Source organism: Alosa pseudoharengus, unplaced genomic scaffold (assembly GCF_046254945.1).
Source record: "Alosa pseudoharengus isolate Yale_2024_CS ecotype anadromous, Long Island Sound unplaced genomic scaffold, YU_APseudo_1.1 YU_APseudo_1.1_scf_17, whole genome shotgun sequence".
Taxonomy (NCBI): domain Eukaryota; kingdom Metazoa; phylum Chordata; class Actinopteri; order Clupeiformes; family Clupeidae; genus Alosa; species Alosa pseudoharengus.
In genome coordinates, this window is record NW_027468640.1 from 15263754 (window position 1) to 15290749 (window position 26996).

At 41.2% G+C, this 26996-nt stretch overlaps 1 protein-coding gene across 2 annotated transcripts in view; it reads right to left on the bottom strand.

The window, feature by feature from the left end:
* The window catches only part of LOC143127271 (glucosidase 2 subunit beta-like), a 175298-nt gene that overhangs the window by 142391 nt on the left and 5911 nt on the right, over positions 1-26996 (bottom strand). For both annotated transcript variants that reach the window (XM_076288660.1, XM_076288661.1), the window contains exons 5-6: positions 23217-23334; positions 18395-18533 (exon numbers count right to left, since the gene is read on the bottom strand). In XM_076288660.1, coding sequence (XP_076144775.1) covers positions 18395-18533; positions 23217-23334 — 257 coding nt within the window. The remainder of the gene's footprint in view (positions 1-18394; positions 18534-23216; positions 23335-26996) is intronic.

Genomic DNA, 26996 nt, shown 5'->3' on the forward strand with positions numbered 1-26996 from the left:
AGCGCAAGGCTATGAGCAGGACTGAATCACAGAGGGGCAGAATATAAAGGCTGCATCATTCCTAGTATCATTCATTGAAAACGCGATGGCGCAAATGTTTACTTTTTTGTATGACAATGAAAACTGGTAGCGTAGGCATACTGATAGCTTTGATTGAGCCTGAGTGACATATATTTATGTGGAGAGCTAGACAGTCGCCCTACTTGGCCAATGAGGCACTGAGCCAGGCAGTCGACAGCCGTCTGATGGACAGCCGTTCTGGACTTTTCCAGAAAGCACAGATTGTCAGTCCGCCCCTGAACGTCATGTTATCTTGGTAGTTATGTGAAGTGAAATGTTATAAAGATGTTTCCATTGATTATTTAAAAAGGGTATGAATAATTTTGGATAATAATAAATAAATAATAATAATAAAAAAGATAAAAATTATTATTTTTTTGATTTCATGTTTCTACCACATTGTCTTACAACCTTTTGGCATGTGGCAGTGTGATTGTGCCCTTGAGCAAGGCACCTAAACCCTCACTGCTCCACGAGTGCGTTGTGCTTCACCTCACTGTGTGTTCACTGTGTGCTGAGTGTGTTTCACTAATTCACGGATTGGGATAAATGCAGAGACCAAATTTCCCTCACAGGATCAAAAGAATTATACTTATACTTACATACTTGACCACTCAGTGGTCATTCAGTGCATGACAGGGTAAAACTTAACTGGAAGTCTGTGTCAAACTACAGGCAAAGTAGAATCATAAATACATCATAATACAGTGCTGGCCAAAAGTATTGGCACCCATGCTAAAGTTGACTGAAAAGAGGAATATAAAATCATCTTTTGGAAATTGATCTTAATGCCTTAAGTGAAAAATGAGGAAATATCTAACCTTTAAGGACACCAATTTTCTTAGTGAATGAATAATGTATCATAAATAAATAAATGTTCTTCCTTAAAATATATACGTTTGGCCAGCACTGTATATTTAGCACAGTACTGGGTGTTTCATATGATACAGATTCCACTTCCTGTTGGCCTTGACCCTTGTAGGCAGTGGTTGTATGTAAATTCACAGCAGTGTTTGTGCTTCCTCATTGACTCCACGACATGTTTCTTGTGAGGTGACATTTGACTCTTCTTTGAGCCAAGTGTTCGGAGCATCACAATCCACACTAGGGTGTCCTTGGCTGTGACAGTCCCTTAGGCAGCTCTACTGTAAGTTCTGCGCATTGTGTTCATTACTTTTGTGTATTGGTATGCAAAGTCATGGAAGACATGAATGTGTTCTAGTTCCTGCTTCAGTCAGCTATAGATTTAATGTTTGAAATGAGTTCAGCATTTATTATATCTAGACTAGAACAATAACTTATATGTATATTGCTAAACATACAGTATCTGCTACCATCCAAATTTTTTCTTGTAGGCCAATTGTATTTCGCATGAACATTAACATGTAACTAAGCTAAAAAGCCACTTCAGTCATATGCTACGACATTGCTATGTTCTGAACACCTGTCAGATCGCTATTTTATAGCTATGAGTCTGAGGCAACGTGAAAATTTATTTAAAGTTTGGCGAATTAATATACATGTGTGATATGGGCAAGAAAATGGAGCTACTTCAGGTGTGGAACTAACCTTGCAAGAACGCATGATGGGAAGACATTTTTGTATATCGAGAGAATGTGCATTCATTTCAGTAAATTATGCTCTCATTTTACTAGATTGTGTGCACAATTTGGTATATTGTGCACTTGTTTTACTAGTACATAGTGCTCTCGTTTGACTAAATTGTGGTCTCATTTTATTAGATTGTGTGCTTAATTTAGTAAATCGTACACACATTTGACTAAATTGTGGTCTCATTTTATTAGATTGTGTGCTTAATTTAGTAAATCGTACACACATTTGACTAAATTGTGGTCTCATTTTATTAGATTGTGTGCTTAATTTAGTAAATCGTACACACATTTTACTATACTGTGCGCTCATTTTAGGTCGTGACTGCCCAATGGCTCTCATAGTTGCATTTATTGGGCCAAGGCTGTGTGGTTTGTGTTTTCACCAGCTGGTGACGCTAGAGAGCATTTTGTCTCTCAGGCATCCTCACTGTGTCTCTTGCCTCTCCTCTCCATTCTGCTCCATTCCAATCAGTTTTGCCGTCTGGATCTGCCCCTTGACTTATTTCATCGATCAAGTACTTTTAGTGTTGATATGTTTTGTCCTGTTTGCAGTGGCTGTTATTGTAGCACTCCTTGCATGTGGAACAAGGAACAAGATTATGTGTGTTTGAAGTGGTTGTTAGGCTGTTGCTAGGGTATTTGACATGGTTGCTATGTTGTTGCTAGGGTACATGAGGTGGTTGCTAGGCTGTTGCTAGGTTAGTTGTGGTGGTTGCTATGTTGGTTGCTAGGTTAAACTCATTCGTTGCTATATTGGTTGCTAGGTTGTAACTGTGGAAGTGGTTGCTAAGCTGTTGCTAGGGTACTTGAGGTGGTTGCTATATTGGTTGCTAGGTAGATGAGGTTTAATAGTTGGAATGACTGAACAGTTAAATAGGTGGATAGTTTAAATTATTCGAGAGGTAGATGAGGTTTAATATAGTTAGAATGACTGAACTGTTAAATAGGTGGATACCTTAAATTATTTGCTAGGTAGATGAGGTTTAATATAGAATGACTGAACAGTTAAATAGGTGGATAGTTTAAATGGTTAAATTATTGGCTAGGTAGATGAGGTTTAATATAGTTGGATTGACTGAACAGTTAAATAGGTGGATAGTTTAAATGGTCAAATTATTTAATAGGGAATTATTGTAGTGAGGACTTTTATTTTGAAACAGTTGTGGACAGAGGAAACAGTTGAACATGATGTGTAGTCTTACAGTGCTGGCCAAAAGTATTGGCACCCATGCTAAAGTTGACTGAAAAGAGGAATATAAAATCATCTTTTGGAAATTGATCTTAATGCCTTAAGTGAAAAATGAGGAAATATCTAACCTTTAAGGACACCAATTTTCTTAGTGAATGAATAATGTATCATAAATAAATAAATGTTCTTCCTTAAAATACAGGGGTCATAAGTATTGGCACCCCTATGTTAAATTCCCATAGAGACAGGCAGATTTTTATTTTTAAAGGCCAGTTATTTCATGGATCCAGAAACCTGTGCATCCTGATAAAGTTACCTTGGCCTTTGGAATTAAAATAGCCCCACATCATCACATATCCTTCACCATACCTAGAGATTGGCATGGGTGTTATTTCAGTTAGCCTATTAGCTGGTTTGATTTGCATTGAGCTCAATGAGCATGAGCAGAAACAGCAAAGGAATAACCAGACCTGCATTGGGCTTCTTTAATACATCTGGGCCCAGGGACCCGAAAGTTCATAATCCGTCCATGACTGGGAGGAGCAATTCATAGAATTTGACAAAATGTTTGTTGGATTAAAATATCAGACTAGGATGTGACATCAGTCAGGCTTACATCACATGTTCCAGATGTTCTGCACAAAGTGATCTTGGGGTTTGTAATGGAAACTTATATGTTAGACCAAGTTATGTAGCTGAAGTCACATCATCTGAAAGGGGCTGTTCTCTCTTAGGGCCCTATTTTAGTGATCTAAAACACATAGTCACTGGCGAATAGCTTAATGGCGCAACAAGGCGTTCCTATGTTTCTTAATCAGTCATGGGTGTGTTCTGGGCGTAACATTATTTAAACCAATGACAATGACATCTGTCATTCCCTTTAACAGCAAGCAGCGCAACTCCAAATGGCGCATCGGTATTTTGATAGTCAGCAGCGGCACATTTGAAGGAATCTGCTTGCATGCGAGACTGAATGGAACTGGTATTCCACTAAACCATGCTTTACTAAAGCAGAGCAGCAGAGTATAGCCTAAACACATTTGCACTTGTCTATTATTAGAACGCATAGGCAAAGTGAACCTAACTTCACCGTGGTGCCATAGTCAACGACAAAACAGTTATACACAGTTAAAAAACTTTTACTATTGACTGATAATGGGTTACCATCGAAAACATAGCCTGAAAAAAGCCAGTAATGTTTGAATTACTGACTTTAAAAAACCTAAGGACATTTATTCTGCAGAGGAGTTGCTGCTTACATCTTGTGACAGTGCAGTGCATCTTCAGCTTCATATGTGTCTTTAGACCAGGTTTTTCTTGGTAAGTGGCGTAATGCTTTTTAGATGGTGTAAGATAGATAGATAGATAGATAGATAGATAGATAGATAGATAGATACTTTATTGATCCCCAGGGGAAATTCAAGGTCACAGTAGCATACTGACAACACACACACACTCACCAACAGCAGAAAAGTAATTAAAGGAACCGTATGTAAGAAATGTATTTCAATTAATCATAAAATGGCCCTGATATGTCACTAGACATTAAGAAATCATGTCCATTTCAAATACTTATATCACTGACAACAGTAGTCCAGCCAGGATATTGTCATTTCAAAAAGTGAAGTTGCAGCCCTCAACTGATGTTGATGTTGTGTTTTGTCATGTCATGTTTTGTTTTGGCCTGATGTGCCACCCTCCACCTATCTACTAATCACGAAATCAGCAGTGTTTCGGCATCCGGGTTGGCAACCTCGAATCAGGGGGGAGGGCGAGGGGATACACAGCTCTACAGTAATTTGAAGGTGATTGCAGTACCAGTTTTGGCCACAATCTTACATATGGTTCCTTTAAAAGTATATAATATAAAAAACACAACTAAGCAATAAGGGCAGTAGAAGATAAAGAATATACTAAACATACTAAAATACAAATTATACTAAATAACCCTTAATCTAAATCAATTCTAAAAAACAGTATCCACATAGTGGGTGATTAATCAATCAAGATAGCGATTTTTAGATAATGCGCCAGACCCCACTTTAGGTTGTTAATTGCCACACCCCTGGGCGCAAATTTGAGTGTAAAATAGGAATAAACTTTGTGTTGCGATGATAATCCGCTTTGTGCCAGGTTGTGCGTCGCGGAAATAGGGCCCTTAATTTCAACTGATACCCTAGTTGTCATTCTTGTTTCTTTGTGTTCAAATCATGTAGTGTTTCCTTTTTTGTTTAGTCTTTTTGTTAACCAAATGTACTTGTGAAATTGTGGTCACAACCCCAGTGCCATTTGTTTTCAGAAAGCAGACTACCGTTAGAAAATAGTCAGCAAAACAACAGAAAACTTGAGTTATGGGAAAATAAACTACTTTACCCTACTGAATTCATTTTTGGCTTAAGACAAATTTCCAGAAAAGGTTGGAGTTAGATTTGAGCCTGTGGACTTACTCGTTCAGGTGTTTTGTAACATACATGTACCAACATGCACACACTACAAGCTGTAAGGATCCTTATTCCCAGGCTATCAATCATATGTTGACTTTTGATCAGCTACTAAGTATGGGCCTATTGTGTCACATGCTTGTATGTCCACAGGAGACGTTAACTAGGAACAGGAAATATAATCAAATCAAGTCTCGATTGATTCACTCTAATGGTTCCACTACAACCATGTGATCCCTACAGAGAATGAAATCGGTACCCGCCCACACGCCAAATGTGGGTAATTTTTGTGATTGGCGGGTGAAACTGTCAATCTACCTGCTACGTTGGCGGGTAGCCAATAAGACACTGAGCAAGTGTTGTGCTGTTGACCAATCACATAGCCTATTGTTTTTGTTAAGCAAGCCCAGCCATTTTCTTGGATTTTCGAAACAAAATGTGGCGGCATATAGCTGGCGTGAAGAGGCCGCTGGCTGTAACAGAGCAACAAAAAGAGGATGAGTATGGAGTTACATTTGTTCCACTTTTATGGGCGAGCAGTAGCACAATTTGAGCGCAGAAAAATATTTTGACCGAGCACACAAATTATATTTTGAGGAAAAATGAAACTCGAGCACAAAAAAACTTGTAGTTGAGCAAACAGGAATCCATGGTGTGCTCCACAAATGTCTTTGCCTGTTTGCTAATATCAATATGTATGTGCAATATCAGCCCCCTTTCTTTCAGTTTCACTGTACGTGCTCGCATAAACTGTTCCTCCGCTCGCTCAGGAGATCTCTGTGGGGCTCGCTCAACTTCATCTGTGTGCTCCCTAAAAACTGTCGACAGCATTACGTTTGTTCCACAATTGTCAACCAATCAGAAAATTCAGGGGCTGAAGTCCAATTCTCATTGGCTGCTGAAGTCCACAAGTCCTCAAAAAGCCACTTGCACACACCCAGCTGTAAAGTGGGGAAGATTATTCTAAATGCCTGCCACACCAGGTCAGATACAGTTGTAATTCATTATGTAGGTCTAGTCATAAATGACATTAAGTTGGTTAATAACTCAACAGCACTTTAATATGTATTCTGTACAAGTTCAAGAACCATTCTTACACATCTTCTGAGTCATTCACCTTTATATGAGGTGCAAAAACATGAATCCACCTGCCACAGTGGCTGGTGGCCAAAAAAATCCCTGGATCCCTATCAATGTAACCAATCACAAACTGGGTAGCCTATTTAAGGGAAGTTGACACAATGTTCTAGGAGCATTTCTGTAGTCAGAACCCCCACACCCCAGGTGTGTAGCCATCATCCTCTGAGCTGGCTATGTTCATTCTCTGATTGTTTAATATGATATCCTAAGTATTCCTTTAACCTGTTTTCGTAACTTTCACATTATTAATTTAGACAAACTTCTATAATGTGTTAAAATTAATGATTAACTTGTACCTGACAAATAATTTGTTATGCTCTGACCTGCATAACCTTTCTATGTACTTATTGACCAGGGGTGTGTTTCCCAAAACCATATAGTTAGCTACTTAGTTGGTTGGCAATGGTAAATTGCATTGCAACCAACAAAGTTAGCAACTATGGTTTAACATACCCCAGAGTTTAAGTCTTACTAGTTGTAGGTAACAGTGTTGCCACAATAAATGGCTAGGATTAGTTATCACCACCGTAGAAGCTAATCAACTGAAGTGGTAATCTACAGCAGAACTGACTGTTGTACGTAGGCTATTGTAGGTGATATGGACAGTTTGTTAGCGATGGTCTGAACAAGAGTGTCAGACCTTAGCTCAGCCTGAACCCTCTTAGCTCAGGGTTTGATAGACTGTTTAGGACGCTGATATTTGTAATGGAATGGGTTTGTAATGGAAACTTATATGTTAGAGCAAGTATTGTTTTTATAGCTTTAGTCCCAACATCTGAGAGGTGCTGTCTTCTCCTAATTTCAACTGAAACCCTAGTTGTCATTCTTCTTTCTCTGTCTTGAGATAATGTAATGTTCTCTTGTTTTGCTCGGTCTTCTTGTTAACCAAATGTACTTGTGAAGTTGTGGTCACAACCCCAGTGCCATTTGTTTTCAGACACCAGAGTACAGTTAGGAATAGTCAGCAAAACAGCAAAAAACCTGAGTTATGGGAAAATAAACTACTTTACCCTCTGTGAATTCATTTTAGGCTATAATACTAATTAAGGCAAATTTCCACGAAAGGTTAGAGTTAGATTTGAGCCTGTGGACATTGAGTGTTACTCGTTCAGGTGTTTTGTAACATACACGTACAACATGTACCAACATGCACACACTACGTGCTCAGTGTCTACTCCACAATGGTCTCTGCTGCTCAGTAATAGGCATTATTGGATATTTACTACAATATAAAACAGAGATGTTAGATTATAGCCAAGGTATTCATGTGCCTGAGGATCAAACCATAGTTCACAGCCGTGGCCTACTGATTAGGGCTTCGGGCTTGTAACCGAAGGGTTGCTGGTTCGATCCCCGACCAGGCCTTGTAACCGAAGGGTTGCCGGTTCGATCTCCGACCAGTAGGAAAAATGTGGGCGGGGGAAGTGGTTGAGCACTGCTCTCCTATGCCCACATGCACAGCTGAAGTGCCCTTGAGCAAGGCACCTAAACCCTCACTGCTCCCCTAGAGCCGGTGTAGCAGGCAGCTCACTATGTCGGGATTAGTGTGTGCTTCACCTCACTGTGTGCTGAGTGTGTTTCACAAATTGGCGGCTTGGGATAAATGCAGAGACCAAATTTCCCTCACGGGATCAAAAGAGTATACTTATACTTACTTACTTACTTATACCTCAGTGGACATTCAGTGCATGACAGGGTAAAACTTAACTGGATGTCTGTGTCAAACTACAGGCAAAGTAGAATCATAAATACATAAATACATACTGGGTGTTTCATATAATACAGATTCCACTTCCTGTTGGCCTTGACAGTTGTAGGCAGTGGCTGTATGTAAATTCACAGCAGTGTTTGTGCTTCCTCATTGAAGTCAATGAGGAAGCACAAACACTGCTGTGAATTTACATACAACCACTGCCTACAAGGGTCAAGGCCAACAGGAAGTGGAATCTGTATCATATGAAACACCCAGTACTGTGCTAAATATACAGTGCTGGCCAAAAGTATATATTTTAAGGAAGAACATTTATTTATTTATGATACATTATTCATTCAATAAGAAAATTGGTGTCCTTAAAGGTTAGATATTTCCTCATTTTTCACTTAAGGCATTAAGATCAATCTGTTTCTTGTGAGGTGACATTTGACTCTTCTTTGAGCCAACTGTTCGGAGCATCACAATCCACACTAGGGTGCCCTTGGCTGTGACAGTCCCTTAGGCAGCTCTACTGTAAGTTCTGCGCATTGTGTTCATTACTTCTGTGTATTGGTATGCAAAGTCATGGAAGACATGAATGTATTCTAGTTATTGCTTCAGTCAGCTATAGATTTAATGTTTGAAATGAGTTCAGCATTTATTATATCTAGACTAGAACAATAACTTATGTATATTGCTAAACATACAGTACCTGCTACAATCCAAAATTGTTCTTGTAGGCAAATTGTATTTTGCTGTGTCTATTCAAAGCCTCTATCAATCATTCCATCTGTCAGGAGACACACACACACACACACACAAATATATATATCTGAAACATTAATATGCAACTAAAAAGCTAAAAAGCCACTTCAGTCATATGCTACGACATGGCTATGTTCTGAACACCTCAGATCACTATTTTATAGCTCTGATGCAATGTGAAAGTTTATTTAAAGTTTGGCAAATTAATATACAAGTGTGATATGGGCAAGAAAATGTAGCTACTTCAAGTGTGCAAATAACCTTGCAAGAACGCATGACAATGTGAAGATATTCTGTTTACACTTTACTTGACAGTGTCGACATAAGAGTGACATGACACTGTCATGAACGTGTCATAAACAAGTCATAAACACTTATGTCATAATAATGACATAAGTGTTACCGATATTTTTGTATATTGAGAGAATGTGTTCATTTTAGTAAATTATGCTCTAATTTTACTAGATTGTGTGCACAATTTGGTATATTGTGTGCACGTTTTACTAGTACATAGTGCTCTCGTTTGACTAAATTGTGATCTCATTTTATTAGATTGTGTGCTTAATTTAGTAAATCGTACACACATTTTACTGTATTGTGCGCTCATTTTACAAAAATGAAAATGAGAGCACAATTTAGTAAAATGAGTAGCCTAGAAATCTAGACGTACCCTATAGCCAAATGCAATTTGGCCAATCACATCGTGTAGAGTCAGTGGGCAGGCTTAACATAATGATGACAGAGTTGCGATGGTTCCGTGTGAATTCCTTACTACTTGAAAACAAAGGTGATGGCTGCTGCTGGCAAACAGCAGTCTCTCAAATCGGCATTGGCCGCGACTTTCCTAAAAAATAAAGATGTATTCGGAGTTTTACCGATCAGATACAACAAAAGTTTGATCTACCAACTCCGCTGGTGGGAAAACACATGGGACTCATGGGTTGTAGCGCTATCCTTTTGGGTGCAGAGGGAATTTGAAAGACAACCGTTTATCCAGCCCCTCGGATTGAACCCTGCTAATGGTATGTTCTCAGTTCCAACATCTTGATGCGGATCTGGCTCGTCAGGCTATAAAATTAGTGCACTATTTAGTAAAGTGCATACGATTTAGTAAACTGTGCTCACAATTTAGTAAAATGTGTGCACTACTGAGCAAAATGTGTGTGCGATTTAGTAAAACGTGCGCACAATTTAATAAAACGAGCACACGTTTTCTGGATATACACCAAAAAATATCTTGCAATCACCCCTCGAGGGTTCCATAGAAATTCAATGAAGCAGTGGTATAATAAAAAATAAATAACTGTACATTTGAGGTGACGTATGAAGTGAGACTATGGACAGCATCAATAGTCAGTCATCAGCATCAACAGTTGTAATCTTGTGTTCTGGAGGTGACTTAAAGTGAAATGTTACCATACTAAGTAATTCATTGATACTGACTGTTCAATAGCTTTGGGAAAACATTTATGGCTGACCATGAACTCAACTTTACCCGGGGGGATTGTGGAGGGTGGAGAGATCAGTAGACACTGACGTGATACCTTCAGATAAAAGGAAAATGCTTTTTCATTACATTTTCAGATTGAAAGCAACAGAAGAAGCTGCAGACGACAGCTATGTATCCAATGAATGATGTTTATATTGCTAAACATGCCTGCTGCCAACCAAAATTGTTCTTGTAGGACTCACTCTGTATTTCACTGTGTCTATACAAACTCTATCAATCGTTCTATCTGTCAGTACAAGAAGACAGTGATAGATAGATAGATAGATAGATAGATATATAGATGATAATTGTAGTCATGTGTTTTTTTGTTAAAACATGTTTTTTTCTTCAGGAGGTATGAGCTCTTTTCCAAAACGCTATATCCACCATTTTAATGCATTTAAAAAAAAAATAATATATTATCATATCATAATATATATTTTTATTTTGTTTTGGAACTGTAATTAGGTTATTGTTACTTGATTTATCTTTACTCAATCAAAACAACACAACTGCATTGATATATTGATATTATTACCTGACATACACAATAACATAACATGACTTATTCATGTTTTCAAAAATGGATTCATACTATAGCGTTTTGGAAAATAACTCACTGAGATTTAAAAGATAAAGCCAAACATTTGTATACCACTCAATTTTACCTGGGGTGATTTTGTAGGGTGAAGAGACTTAATTATATAGACTGACAAGATACCTTCAGTGAAAAGAGGAAATGTTTTTCTTTACATTTTCAGATTGAACAACAGAAGAAGTTACAGACTATGGATTTTGATCTTGCATTGGACTATGATCTTGAAATGGAAGATGCTATGGATTATTCTTATGATCTACTACATGATGATGTGTCTACAAGAATTACAATATTTCTTGTCATTGGAGTGTGTGTGGGAGTTCCTGCTGTGTCCTGGGCTCTCCGTATGTTGTTTCTACATGTGCGTGGTGGTGGCAGAGTCTCCATCTTCATCATCTTCCTCCTCCTCAGTGACGTTTTGGAGCTTTTCCTCATTCCATTCCTCATTGCATCCTTAGTGTCATCAAATGTGATTGGTCGTCATGGTTGTGGTTATCCACTAATGTTATGGTTTTTGTATAATCCTGACTGCCCAATAGCTCTCATAGTTGCATTTATTGGGCCAAGGCTGTGTGGTTTGTGTTTTCACCAACTGGTGGCGCTAGAGAGCATTTTGTCTCTCAGGCATCCTCACTGCGTCTCTTGCCTCTCCTCTCCATTCTGCTCCATTCCAATCAGTTTTGCCGTCTGGATCTGCCCCTTGACTTATTTTATCAGTCCATTAGTTTTAACATTGATGTGTTTTGCCCTTTTACCAGTGGCTGTTATTGTAGCACTCCTTACATGTGTGTTTACTGCTAAAGCCTCATGTTCATGTGCCGACTCAGGAACCACAAGCCGCAAAGATAGAGGAACAAGGCTGCGTGTTCTTGCAGTGGCAATGGGAACTCTTTGGGTTCTCTACGCCCCATTTGTATTTGTTCCTTTATGGATATTTTCCCCTTACATTGGCTCCATGGCTGTCTGCATTATGAGTTTCCGGGTGGTTGCAGACCCTCTGCTGTGTGTGCTGGTCTGTAGGGAGAACCCCCAAAGGCAGCCAACTCAGACAGGCATTGAGCTCAACACTGTCCAGACATCAGACTGAGCTTATTTTGGATGTGCTTTATTGTGATGCATATTCATATTTTGGTAACGCTTTAGAATAACATGTGCTTATTAGGTATTAACAGTGCATAATAAGCAGTTAACAATTCATTACTAACAGTTAGTTAACTGTTGTTATCCTTTAATAACATTAACTAACTGTTAACATGCAGCTTGTAAGTGATAATAAGCAGCCTTTTAAGTTACTTACAAGCATATTTGTTAACAGTTGTAAGTGTTAACAAGCAGCTTGTTAATGCTTGTTAATGGTGTATAAGACAAAGAGGTGGATAACTAATACGCTTATAAGACCTTTCTTACCTATTTGTAGTAAATTTTGCAGCCCCCCAATCTAAAGCGAGGACCATGTAGGCTAAAGTTCCACAAGCCCAACCTTCTATCTCTCTATACTGTATGTCTTTATCGAGCTTGGTTTAGCTGTGAGAAATACACCTTCAAAATTGTTGCAGTGAGCAGGAATCGAACCCCGGTCTCCCGCGTCAAAGAGTGCATCGCTACTTGTTGAGCTACACTACTGTTCCTAATTGGCTGATGGAAAATATTCCGATGTTCTATATCATACTAGCTATGCTTTTTACAAATATGTTTCTGATGGAAAAGTGGTGTTTAATTTCCATAATCTTTGTTCAGTGAACGCATAAAACAGTTTGTCAGTTTGTCAGCAGTCTAAAGATATGCCAGCTTTGTATATAGTTTGGTTACCTAGCAACCGAGGCTTAAAGACGATAAGTGGGTGCGTTCAAAGCTCTGGTTTAAAGTTGCAAACATAGGCGAACGTTCGTGATCGATTTGAAACATGTTTCAGTTTGCCTAGAACAGAGGCGAACATTCGTGGTCTGTTTCTGCATTAATTAAACACCACTTTTCTATCAGAAACATATTTGTAAAAAGCATAGCTAGTGTGATATAGCACTTCGGAATATAGAATCAAAATAAACAATTTCATCAGCTGTACAAGAAAAGTAGTGCAGCTCAGTAAGTAGCGATGCACTCTTTGAAGCAGGAGACCGGGGTTCGATTCCTGCTCAGTGCAACAATTTTAAAGGTGCATTTCTCACAGCTAAACCAAGCTAGATAGAGAGATATAGTATAGAGAGATAGAAGGTTGGGCTTGTGGAACTATAGGCTACATGGTCCTCGCTTTAGATTGGGGGGCTGCAAAATGTACTACAAATAGGTAAGAAAGGGCTTATAAGCGTATTAGTTATCCACCTTTTTGTCTTATACACCATTAACAAGCATTAACAAGCTGCTTGTTAACACTTACAACTGTTAACAAATATGCTTGTAAGTAACCTAAAAGGCTGCTTATTAACACTTACAAGCTGCATGTTAATAGTTAGTTAATGTTATTAAAGGATAACAACAGTTAACTAACTGTTAGTAATGAATTGTTAACTGCTTATTATGCACTGTTAATACCTAATAAGCACATGTTATTCTAAAGCGTTACCCATATTTTTTAATGAGAGACACACTTCATGCAAATGTGAAAACTTTGCTTAATGCCACAATTGTCCTAGATTGCTGACTCTCGCATTTGTCTTGACAATGTGTAACTGTACAATGTATCCTACTTTCCATAAATAAAATGTTGATACCAAAACACATCTACTGTCCTTCATAACACCAAAATATTTCAAGGATTTTAAAACTATCTAGCACTAAAATTAAAATGTAATACATGTATGTTTACATCAGTATTAAAGTTTGTATAAATATTTTTTTTATTATTGTGACACTAATTATGTGGCATCATGAATGGTTTATAACCTTTTATAAATGTATGTATAATTCTTTATGAATCCTAGGTTCATAGAAAGTGTTACCAACATGTTTATGCTGCTGCACAACATCTTCTTTGCTGTAGTCATGAGAAACCATAGTAACCATGTCATAAAAAGACTATCTGGTTTCCTGTTCTGTGGACAACACCAGAATAAGCTGTCCAGAAATGAGAACTGGTCCAGCCAAAAACTGACCTCATCAGTCCCTGTGTGTGTAAATGTAGCAAAGCTGTGAGATATTGCATTCCCTCTTTCAATTCTTACTTGAAGTTCTAGAAGTAAAGGAACCAAGTCTTGAAGGTATAATCATACTCAAGGCATATTCATACAAATAACAAACAAACAAACAAACAAACAAGCTGCAGAAGAATGCCTCTTTGATAATAAATACCAGATCTTTGCCTTTTCATGAACTGTAAACCGTGCTTCTATGGCCAGTGTCACACACACACACACACACACACACACACACACACACACACACACACACACACACACACACACACACACACACACACACACACACACGCAAACCATATGGGCACTGGGCTGAGCTGTTTTTTTTTTTTTTTTAAACCCTTTTCAAGATCAAAACCCTGAACATAAATAATATACATAGAAGATACTGTTCTTGATTCTTTATGGAAATAGTATAATAGTATCTGTATCCTCCCCCCCGGGCTTTGCCTGTTTCATTCTGGAACATGAAATGATAAAATCATAGTCACTTTAACCTATACATTGTTGGTCATTCATTCAGAAATAGGCTACAGTTTACACATATTTTGCAGTGTAGGCTTAAACCCGTCGGGCAAACGTGAGGGTTTTTTTTCTGTTTACCGGCAAGGAGAGGTGGAAAGTAACACAATACATTTACTCACGTTACTGTATTGAGTAGTTTTTCTGTGTATTTTGTATTTTTTAAGTAGTTTATAAAATCGGTATTTTAAATTGTACTTGATTACATTTTGATGGTAGACTCACATACACATGCACACACATTCACATACACACACACACACACATTTCCCTCCTCCCTTACAAGATGAGATCCATTCATGCAGTAAACACCAAACTCTCCAGCGACCAAATCAAACAGGAAACACATTAGCGCGTTAGCAACATCACATCAAACACTTAATCAAGTTTTGTTTTTGTTGTTGTTTTTCTTGTTTGTGAGTCACTGCATGTGAAGTCCCGCTTCTGCAAGGCGCCTCTCTGAATTCTAATCACGAATGTGGACATTTATTAAGCACAAGCCGCGGCTTATCAGCTCCAAACACTAAATAATCACTTGTTCATAGGAAGAGACCGAAAGAGAGAGAGAGAGAGAGAGAGAGAGAGAGAGAGAAAGAAGAGAAGAAAGAGAGAGAATGAATGAAAATGGTGAATGGCACAGGTTTTGGGGGAACATGAGAGAGTGCAAGTAAGAGAGAGAGAGAGAGAGAGAGTCAGAGAGAAAAAGACAAAAAGACAGAAGGGAACCGTAAATGGGACAGGGAGAATAGGGACGTGAATATGTGAACAGGTAAATATATAGCGTGACTTTCCTGACACCATGAAGCCCCTGTCTGCTTAAACAGACATTCATCAACATGCCACAACAGACTGGAGCCAATGCACACACAGAGAAAGACATAGACAGAGAATAAGGAACTAGAAAGTCTATAGGTCCCAATTGAATAAGGAACTAGAAAGTCTATAGGTCCCAATTGAATAAGGAACTAGAAAGTCTATAGGTCCTAATTGAATAAGGAACTAGAAAGTCTATAGGTCCTAATTGAATAAGGAACTAGAAAGTCTATAGGTCCTAATTGAAATGATGGGCAAAGTGCACAGCCCAAAGTCTAACTAAAGCTAATTCAGTAATGATCGATTTGCTAATCTAATTCCACGAGCAGGTGTCAGTAGTGGGTCAGCTCAACGCTCCCTCACTGAGACTTTGGACATTCACTGATTTTGACATCTGCTCATCGTTTATATTAGGACACAGTAAGGACAGGGATCAAAGTCCTTTTAGGCAAGTCCGTCCACTCGGCGGCCATGTTGCAACGCACTTTGGGCACTTATCAGGCATCTATTTCAGGCAGAACTGCACGTGTGCAAGGCTTCACGCCACCAACCTCGCTGCAGCAGCGAGATCACAACACCAGATTGGCACGATGTATTCACATGTTGACGTTTGGCCGTGGAAGGGGCAGGATATGTGTAGACAACTGCCATATTGTCATTACAAACTAACCCCATGCATTTCTATGGCGGATTATTTGAGTGCTGTGTCTCCTCATTAGAAAGTCTCTGCAGGGATGGTGAGCTTTTCACAAACGTTATGACTGCAGAATAAAAACAACTTACTACTTCCTACTACAAGAATAGTGCCTACACGTCAGTGTCATTCAACCAGAGACTTTCTAATGAGGAGACACAGCACTCAAAGAATCTCCCATAGAAAAGTATGGGGTTTGTTCGTAACGCAATTATGGCAGTTATCTAACACGCATCCCGCCTCTTCCGCCGCCAAAAGTTGCCGTGTGAAAACATCGTGCCAATCATGCGGTATGTTGTGAATGCATCTTGCCAATCATGTGTTGTGAGCCTTTGCGCACGTGCAGTCTGCACGCCCTCTCACTTGGCCCTCTCAGCCGCTGTGTCTCCATTACCAAAAGGGACCCTAGCGGGATTTACCAGACTCCGGAGGTGACGTGATCATTCCGCATCAGTTTCGATCGTCACGCAATCATTTATCGACAAGTTTCTTGTCCTTGTTTTTTTGTCGTACTTTCTTCCCTTGTCTTATTCTCTTCACCTTCCTCTGCTCCACCCATCCCCCCTCTGCCAAGCACCAGCAGACATTAGTGCTGACGCGTCGCTGCTGCTGGCGCGGCCAGCGAGAGGGACATTCACCGTCACTGGCACCTCTCAAAGAGACGCAGTAAATATCCTTGTTTTTTGTCGTACTTTCTTCCCTTGTCTTATTCTCTTCACCTTCCTCTGCTAGTCACTGCTCTTCTTTGACTGGCTTTTAAAAATGGTGCTGTTATTGTAGCACGAGGGGCCGAGTTCTACTCACGTTACATCCCGCCATATTTAGTCATATCCAATCAGCTTCAAGGACTTTTTTGCGACCAAAAAAAAGTATCTACCCTAGGAGAAAAAGCCTCGACAAAAGCCCTTAGGGGGGCGGTTCTGGGAGGGGAGACAAGCCCAAACGGGTACATTTACCGGGTAAATTTGTTGGTGGAAGTGGCGTAGCCAAATACAGACTGTTGTAGCCAAATACAAACTGTTATGTTTGTATGGGATATCAAAGCCTCGCAGTACAAACTAACAAGAGACTGACTTTTACATTCAAATGATTACGTTAGCATAAGTACATGCATGCGGGCATGCAAAACAATGCGCTCGACCTCCTCATCATTAACAAAGCATGCATATTCATGCATGCTGGTCTTTTGTAGGAAAAGCTAAGTAACGTACATACAGAGAGAGGAAGCATTAGGAGGCAGTTAGGGTGCAGGAGACTGATGGGGACACACTCAGATCAGAGGGAATCATTATCATAGAAAATGAAAACACCCCCGCACACACACACACAAACACACACACAGACACACACACACACACACACACACACACTACAGAACTCCACACTGATTGCTCCTTAACCCCTTCCCCCCAAATGAGGAGATACAAACCCTGCATCACTCTCATCACTCCCCCCAACACACACACACACACACACACACACACACACACACGCCAAAGAAGTGTGTCCACTCTATAACATTCCTTAATCATTAAAATACACCCAGGAAATGAGTATTCTATGGGCCTCCAATCCCCCCAAAGATGTAGAATAAAAGATGGTCCTCCCAACAACTCCACACTCCTTGCTCCATGACCCTCCCAACACACACACACACACACACACACACACACACATACATGCGCGCACACAAACACAACCCAGAGAGGGAGTATGAAAACGTTCCCCTGTGATGTCCAATACAGCGTGTGTTCTGGCCATTAGCGACTCATTAGCGCAGGCTGGCGAAAGGTCACTGAGCTCCGCAGGACGACGTGACTGACGGAATGACACAAGACAACCATCCCACCCAACCAGGGGCCTGAAACACACACACAGTCACACACACACACACACAGAGACCCAGACACACATAGAGACACACATACATACACACAGACACACACACAAACACACACACACACACACACAGACACTCCCTTCTGTCCATGTCAACACCTTAGTATCTCAGACTACTGTATGTGATCAGTCCACTTTCACTTTAACGCGTCAATTGCAACATTGCAACATCAACCCGGAAGGCCGGGTTTTAGTCTTATTCGTTTAATTTGGCTGACAATTTTATCCAAAGTAACTTTATATATATATATAGCCAAAACACTACCACCACTCTGTGAGAGAATGGGGTAATAGACACTTTTATGAAGGTTGCTGTGCAGGTAGCGATGGTCTTATCGGACTCTCACCTTGGCCAGGTGGAGGTGGAGGGTGCGCCGCCGCCAGAGCTTCCTCCTTCAGCGCCTCGGCTTCAGTCTTCCTCTTCCTCAGGTACTCCAACCGAATCTGCAGGTCCTCCGCCACCTTCTGGAGATCGCTCAGCTCCGCCTGGAAACAGTCGAAGACACACAAAACTGTCTGCAACAATGCAAGGGTGCTCTCAACAGCACACAAACACACACGCACGTATGCACGCACGCACACACACACACACACACACACACACACAGGTCAAATACCAGTTTATCAAAGACATTAATACCAGTTTACCATTCACAACACACACACACAAACACACACACACACACACACCATATAACAGTTTACACAGTTTATACTAAACTGCACATACAGTATCTGTACATATCTGTACTATACATTTTAGAGTGGCCCAGCCAGAGTCCAGACCTCAATCCATTAAAAAGTGAGCACAATGCCAGAGTGATGGCAAATAATTGTTCCTGCCTTAAAACCCGGATTGCTGCTAAAAAAAGGTGTGGTCTAGAATCATTGTGGAGACATGGAGAGGCTTGGAAGGTATTATAAGAACCATTATGAGAGCTGTGATGGCAAATAAAGATGTTTCCATTGATTTAAAAAGGGTACGAATAATTTTGGACACGGCATTTTTCATAAAAATGTCTTACAACCTTTTTGGCATGTGACAGACAGTGGATGCTGCATACCAATATCTATTCTGCTCTTATGAGGCCACTGCTGATACATTGCACATATTTCATTTATATTACTGTAAACCATACCACTTTCCTAACTGTATACTACTGTCTACACTGCACTATATGTCTTATACTGTTTATACTGCACCACCTGTCTATATATCACCTGTTTATATATCACATTGTACTATTCTGCTTTTTTGCACTTCTGGTTAGACGCCGTTGTCTCTGTACTTGTACTTTGCACAATGAATCTAATCTAATCTAATCTAAAGAATACACACATGTTAAATACGAGTTAACTCTTACACACTCACACGCACACGTGCACACGCGCACACACACACACACACACACACACACACACACACACACACACACACACACACACACACACACACACACACACACACACACACACACACACACACACACACACACACACACACACACACACACACACACACACACACACACACACACACACACACACACACCACTTAACACACAGTTGGCCTGTGAATTGTACCCAGTTGTTGATGGGGATTATTTTAAGGCCTATAGGTATAGCCTGTTTTGCATGTTTGTATGTATGTGTACGACATACACACACCAAATATCAGTTTATGAAATATAAGCACACACACATTAATTACGAGTTTACTCTTCACAGGACACACACACACACACATGCTAACACAGACTGACAGGAAAACACTTGAGCTTAATACAGTATATGCATTGCATTTTAAACAGCATATCAAATGCAAATTATTAATATATACAAGACAACTTCTATATGGCCAAAAGACAAGTAAAATGATACACAGCACTCCAAGGTAAAGCTTTAAATCATGATGAGGTTACAGGGAGCCTGTCTGGCTCAGGCCATCAGGCAGCATGGCCTAATGGTTTGCAATGGCAAAGAGGAGGATCCCCATCCTTACTGGACCATCATGGACCATTAGTGAGTGAGTGTGTGTGTGTGTGTGTGTGTGTGTGTGTGTGTGTGTGTGTGTGTCTCTGTGTGAGTGTGTATGTGTGCGTGTGTGTGTGTGTGTGTGTGTGTGTGTGTGTGTATGTCTCTGTGTGAGTGTGTGTGTGTGTGTGTGTCTCTGTGTGAGTCTCTGTGTGTGTGTTGGATGGGGGTTTGAGGGTATGTGGGGGTTTGCATATGTCTGTGTGTGTACATACCAAATACCCTTTTAACTTCCCTCCTTATCCCATAATGCCATGATGGATTCTGAGTGTGTTTTTGTGTGTGTGTGTGTGTGTGTGTGTGTGTGTGTGTGTGTGTGTGTATGTGTGTTTCGCTAAGGATGACTAGCTATCTGGGGCAAGGAGCCTGATGCAGGGAGCTCATCCCCGTTCTCAAGTGCAGGTGATTTATCGGATTCATTTCCACGTTCTCTCCGTCTTTCTCTCTGTCTCACTCTCTCCATCTTTCTCTGTTTTTCACTCTCTCTACTACACCTCTCTCTCTTTACCTCTCCAACTCTCTCTCTGTCTCTCATGTATGTATGTTTTCTATTTCTTCACTGTCTCTGTCAGTCTCTAAAATCTCTAAAATATTCCTTCTCTCTCTATCTCTTCTTTCCTATTCTCTCCATTCATTCCTACTCCCTCTTCCTAACTTTCTCTCCTCTCTCCTCCACTCATTCTTCACTGTGTTTCTCACTGTGTTCTTCACATCTCTCTCTCTCTCTCTCTCTCTCTCTCTCTCTCTCTCTCTCTCTCTCTCTCCCTTTCTCTCTCTCATTCTGGAGTGTTTTCAGTGACAGCTGTCACAGTATTAGGGTCACGATGGTGCCGTGCCACTCCAGAGTACACGGTTATTTATGACTTGTCAACAAAATATTTCACTTCCCCTCCCACAAACAACTACAACAACAATAAAAACACATACCCAAACTGCATACCTGTAATAGCAAAGCTACAGTAAATCCAGCTACATACTATGCAATACTCAATAATAGTAATAACTAGATGTACCGCAGAGCGGTACGAAATATGACCGCCGCCCAGTCCAGCACATTTTTTCTACAAAAATAAGTCACGCTTGTCAAATTGTGTTCATTTCCTACTTTGTTCCTTTTTTGTGTGTTTGTAATTGAGTGTGTGCAGAGTGTGTGGTTGTTTTTGTGTATATGTGTTTTGTGTATGTGTTTTGTGTGTGTGTGTGTGTGTGTATGTGTGTGTGTGTATGTGTGCTTATGTGTTTGTGTGCGTGTGCGTGTTTGTGCGTGTCGTGTGTGTGCATGTATGTGTGTGTGCATGTGTAGTGTGTGTGTGTGTTTACGTGTCTTGATGTGTGTGTGTGTGTGTTTTTATGTGTGTGTTTGCATGTGTGTGTGTGTCTTTATGTATGTGTCCATAAATAAAGCAAATCAGGGAACCACATACTCTTTGCGATAAGTGCCATGGGATCTTTAACAACCATGGTCAGGACCTCAATTTAACATTCATTCAAAGGAAAACATCTCCTGGGAATCCTTGGCGGAAAATTGGCCATGCGAAAAAGAAAAAGAAAAAAGAACAAAATATAACTAAACCTATTTCATGTCGCACCTCATCCACCCTAAGCTGGCAGCCATTTTTATCTGCAATTCTTTGTTCCCCTCCAATCCATCTCACAACTCATCAATACACTATTCCTGCTAAAATACTGTTGCCACTCACACGCTAATTGTCTCAGTCAATTTCTCCCTCTATATATGTCTCTCTTCACCTTTCAAAGGAAAACACAACAGCACTTTTCATCACATACAAATAGTGCACAAAACTCAATTGCAGACAGTGACTGGAGTAAAAGTGGGGAACTTGCTTCAGGGAGGGGTAGTAGTGTGTACGAGCGGAGGCCACCTGCCTTCCTTCTCAGCGTCCCAGACAGTGTGATGGTGGGAGAAGAAGGGGTAGGATGGGGAAATTAGCTAGATTTGCCTCCCCGAATAGCTGAATGCCCCTGAAGCCCTGCCCCAGGGAGCGTTGGGGGGTGGGGGTGGGGGGGTATGAGGCGCACGACGGGAGAGAGGGAAGGCGTGGCCTGACTTTTTTAGGACACAGGGAGGGGTCACAGGGTTCAGTTTCATTCTCGCTCAGTCTGGATCTGCCACTCACCTGGGGTGTTGGTGTGTGTGTGTGTGTGTGTTTGTGTGTGTGTGTGTGTGTGTGGGGGGGGGGGGGTATTTTAGGACAAGCCCCTGGAGCACTGCACTGAGGAGTAAGGCAGGTGGGGAACAGGTGTGTGCGTGTGTGTGTGTGTGTGTGTGTGTGTATATATGTGTGTGTGTGTGTGTATGTGTGTTTTAAGGAAAATGGCAACTACAAACTACACTACACTAGAACTACAAAGACAGTGCAAATTTGCATGAGTCGATGAGATGTACAGTATGTGCATGAAACACAATGTGTAAATTGGGGTGCATTTTGGGTGAATGAATGAATGAATGAATGAATGAATGACTGAATGAATGAATAGGTGTGTAAGCGTGCATGTATTGTGTGTATCGGTATAAACATAAAGGTGTGTGTGTGAGAAGGAGAAGAACCACCGTGTATGATTCCACCATTTCCACATGTCTCATTGTTCTTGCTTCTCTCTTTGCCTTTTACCGACATCTTCTCTATCAAAGCCTTTACGTCATACTACACTCTTTTTCAATCTTTCTCTCCTGCTCACACACACACACTCTCTAGCTCACATATACACACACATACTCTCTCTCTCTCTCTCTCTCTCTCTCTCTCTCTCTCTCTCTCTCTCTCTCTCTCTCTCTCTCTCTCTCTCTCTCTCTCTCTCTCTCTCTCTCTCTCTCTCTCTCTCTCTCTCTCTCTCTCTCTCTCCTCTCTCTCTCTCTCTCTCTCTCTCTCTCTCTCTCTCTCTCTCTCTCTCCTCCCTCCCTCCCTCCCCATATCCATCTCTCTCCCCATATCCAACCCTAAACCCTAGGGCCCCAGGAACTCTTGCCTACATCTGTATTCTATCGGTAGCAGAGAAGGGGGTGCTTTGCATTTTTTATCTTTTTTTGGGGGGGAGAGGATGAAGGCGGGGTGAGTTATTTGGGGAATCAGGAGAGGGGGGTTTTGGGGGTTGTGTGTGTGTGTGTGTGTGCACCTGTTTCTCTCTCCACACATCGGCCCCTTCCTCCACCAGCTGCCTCTTCATCAGCAGGCCCTCGTTGAGCCTCCTCATCCTCTCCTCCAGCTCTGCACGCTCCCTCTGCCCCAGATTCCTGAACCAGAAGAGAGAGAGATGGAGAGAGAGAGAGACAGAGGGAAAGAGAGAGGGGGATGGAGAGAGAATGAGAGAGTGAGAGATGGAGAAAAAGAAAGAGGGGGGATGGAGAGAGGGGGGGGGTGGAGAAAGAGTGAGAGAGAGGGAGGGAAAGAGAGAGGGGGTGAAGAGAGAAAGAGAGAGAGGAAAGAGATGGAGGGGGGCGGTGTAGAAAAAGCCAAGGGCCAACCATAGACAGAGAGACGGAGAGAAGGAGACAGAGAGACGGAGAGAAAGAGAGAGTGACAGAGATAGATAGGGAAAGGGATGAAAAGAAATACAAGGAGTAGAGATGTGAGTGTGAGAAATAAGCAATAAAGGAAGACAGAGACACACATATACATATGTATATATATATATATATATATAGAGAGAGAGAGAGAGAGAGATTCAGAGAGTTAAAGAGAGCAAAAGAGAGGGATAAAGCCACACAGAGAAAGAATGAGAGAAATGACATATGGAGCCAGAGTGAGGACGAAAGAGTGTGAGAACAAAGACACAAATGGGAAGAAAGAAACGGCAAAAGAGACGAAGAGAATGGGGGAAATGGACAGAGGGCTTAGAGGGAGAGCGAGAGAAAGAGACGTATGAGGAAGACAGGAGGCAAAAGAAACACAATGAAAGACACGAAGAGAGGAAAAAGAAAAAGAGGGGGGTGAAAGAGAGAGAGAGAGAGAGAGAGAGAGAGAGAGAGAGGGAGAAATGAGAGAGAGGGGGAAATGAGAGAGAGGGGGAAATGAGAGAGAGGGGGAAATGAGAGAGAGGGGGATGCAGGAGTGTGCCCCCCCCCCAACTCTCTCTCTCTCTCTCTCTCTCACACACACACACACACACACACACACACACACACACACACACACACACACACACACATCCTCTCAGTTGTAAGACATGGGAGATGAGGGGGTGAGGTTGGGGGCTAGTCACGTGCTCAGAGAACAGGGGAAAAGAGCCCTTTTGTCCATCGCATTGCCTCAGACAGACTTTGAAAAGTAGGCCACAGTGAAGTCAAGGTGTGCTGCAGCTCTATGGCCTCCACTGGGTACACTCCACTGCTGTGCCCGTGTGCTTGCTCACTTCCCCACACATTACTCCACAGGGCCTGCAGCTCTCCTGTTATCAGCCCTAATGGCATGGCCCATGGCATTGTTATGTGGCGTGTGTGCATGTGTGTGGGGGAGAGTGTAAGCACATAAAATCATGTTTTGTACTTTCTCTTGGTGCAATGACAAAAAAAAACTAAACATGATTCTGATACAATGTGTATGTGTAACGGAAGCCATGCTGGTGCGGTAGCTGCGTTGTATGTATGTTAAGTAAACCTCGCTTCTGACGTGCTAGTAAGAGACGTCAGCCCCCATGGTAACACACTCGCCTCCCGCTCCAACCTGCAGGTTGCAGGTTCGAGTCCGGTCAGTTGCAGGGTTGAGCCATGCGGTTAGTCAGACACGACACATTACAGCACATTTACACTTGGAGCGACTGACTACGTCTATTCTTCACTCAATGGACAACAACTGATGTAAGCGTAGAAAAGCACAGATCCTCACCGCAGACAAGCACAGATCCTCACCGCACTTGAACTTGCAACCTCCGACGTGGGAGGTGGGCATGCAAGCAAGGAGGCTGAATTACTTGGGGGCTAGCATCACATCTCATTTTATTTATCTATCTGCTGACTGCTGACTGAACCCTACACTCTTAACAAAATGTGTTGAAAACAACAGAAACTTGTTTTTGACACATCTCTGTGTCCAGATAGGGACAACACATTCATATTAAGAGAGTATAAACCTCACTCCTAATCCGGGTCGCAGCACCAACGTAACCCATGTACGTGTACATGTAACCCAGCGTAGCCAACGTAACCCATGTTGTGTACATGTAACCCAGCGTAGCCAACGTAACCCATGTTGTGTACATGTAACCCAGCGTAGCCAACGTAACCCATGTACGTGTACATGTAACCCAGCGTAGCCAACGTAACCCATGTACGTGTACATGTAACCCAGCGTAGCCAACGTAACCCATGTCGTGTGGGTAAGGTGGGGTGGGCAAGCAGAGTCACACACCACACTGGACTTCTGCATAGAACACATGTACTCACAGCATAGAAGCCTAAACAACAATTTGTCATCACAGCTCTTACAACATCACAAAACAGCAACTCTTGTATTTGCTTTGTGTGTGTGTAATCTATGTTGCTTTATTTTTACTCTCAAAGTTGACATTTAATATGTTTTATACATCTACAATTTTATACATGTTATGTGTGTACATGTTTTTGTGATTAATGTGATGTGAATAGAAACTATAAAATGTATCATGGAAGAAGACAGAAACATCTTTTTTTCCAAGGAAGTTAGACAAATCTACAGCATGGTAGAGGAGCACTGCCACCTGGTGGTGAAGTGTGGTACTGCTATAGTTCTAACTGCAGATAATTTGCTTCCCAATAACAAGTGATCAGTATCAATATTATAAACCATCTCTATAATCACTTGAAGGTATGCAATGCCTCACAGAGTGTATGTTTTAGATAATCTCTAGGCATAGATAATGCAAATAACACCATTGTATTTCATCTTTCAATGGTCATATTCAATAATTATCACAGTGGTAAAGTAATTTATCGAAATCTTTGTTGCAGTAATGCTCTGAATGCTGAGCTGTATGAAATGCTTTGAACTACACTACCCATAAACCAGTGTGTGTTTTCAATGGAAGGTGAAAGTGGTATCTGGGGTCTATGACAGCACTGGCCAGTAGTAAATAAGTGTTTTTTCTATGGGTTGCCGTTTCCGAAAGTGGATTGATTTAAGATCAATTTGGAACGTAAGCACAACACTCATCAATGTGAATTCTGTGTATCTGGACGACATTTCAGACGTCTGACCAACCGAAGCTGCACAGTTCTTAAAAGGGTGTGATATCCAAAACGGTCTGAGACAGCTGATAACCTAACAGATCTGAACACTGTGTTGTGTTTCCCTGTTTCGTTTTTTTTTTTTTTTTACAATTTCACACTTCTTACTTCACTTTCCCATTTTCAGTGTGATTCCCACCTTAGAGCCGTCTCACATAGAACAGCAAGCGAGTGCTATGAGCTGTAGAGCCGTCTCACATAGAACAGCAAGCGAGTGCTATGAGCTGTAGAGCCGTCTCACATAGAACAGCAAGCGAGTGCTATGAGCTGTCACATAGAACAGCAAGCGAGTGCTATGAGCTGTCACATAGAACAGCAAGCGAGTGCTATGAGCTGTAGAGCCGTCTCACATAGAACCGCAAGCGAGTGCTATGAGCCTGGTGGTGTGAGCAGTTTCTTTAAGAAACACAGCAGATGTCAGGCCATTGCTGCCCTTCGCCTCTATGATCGGTCAGTAAATAAAGCGTACCTGGTCACTAATCTGGATCCATATCATCATGTAGGAGGACCAGGCAATGGTGACCCTGAATGTATATGGTATAGTATATAGTATATAGTATATATACTCTTTTGATCCCGTGAGGGAAATTTGGTCACTGCATTTATCCCAATCCGTGAATTAGTGAAACAGACACAGCACACAGTGTACACACAGTGAGGTGAAGCATACACTAATCCCGACGCAGTGAGCTGCC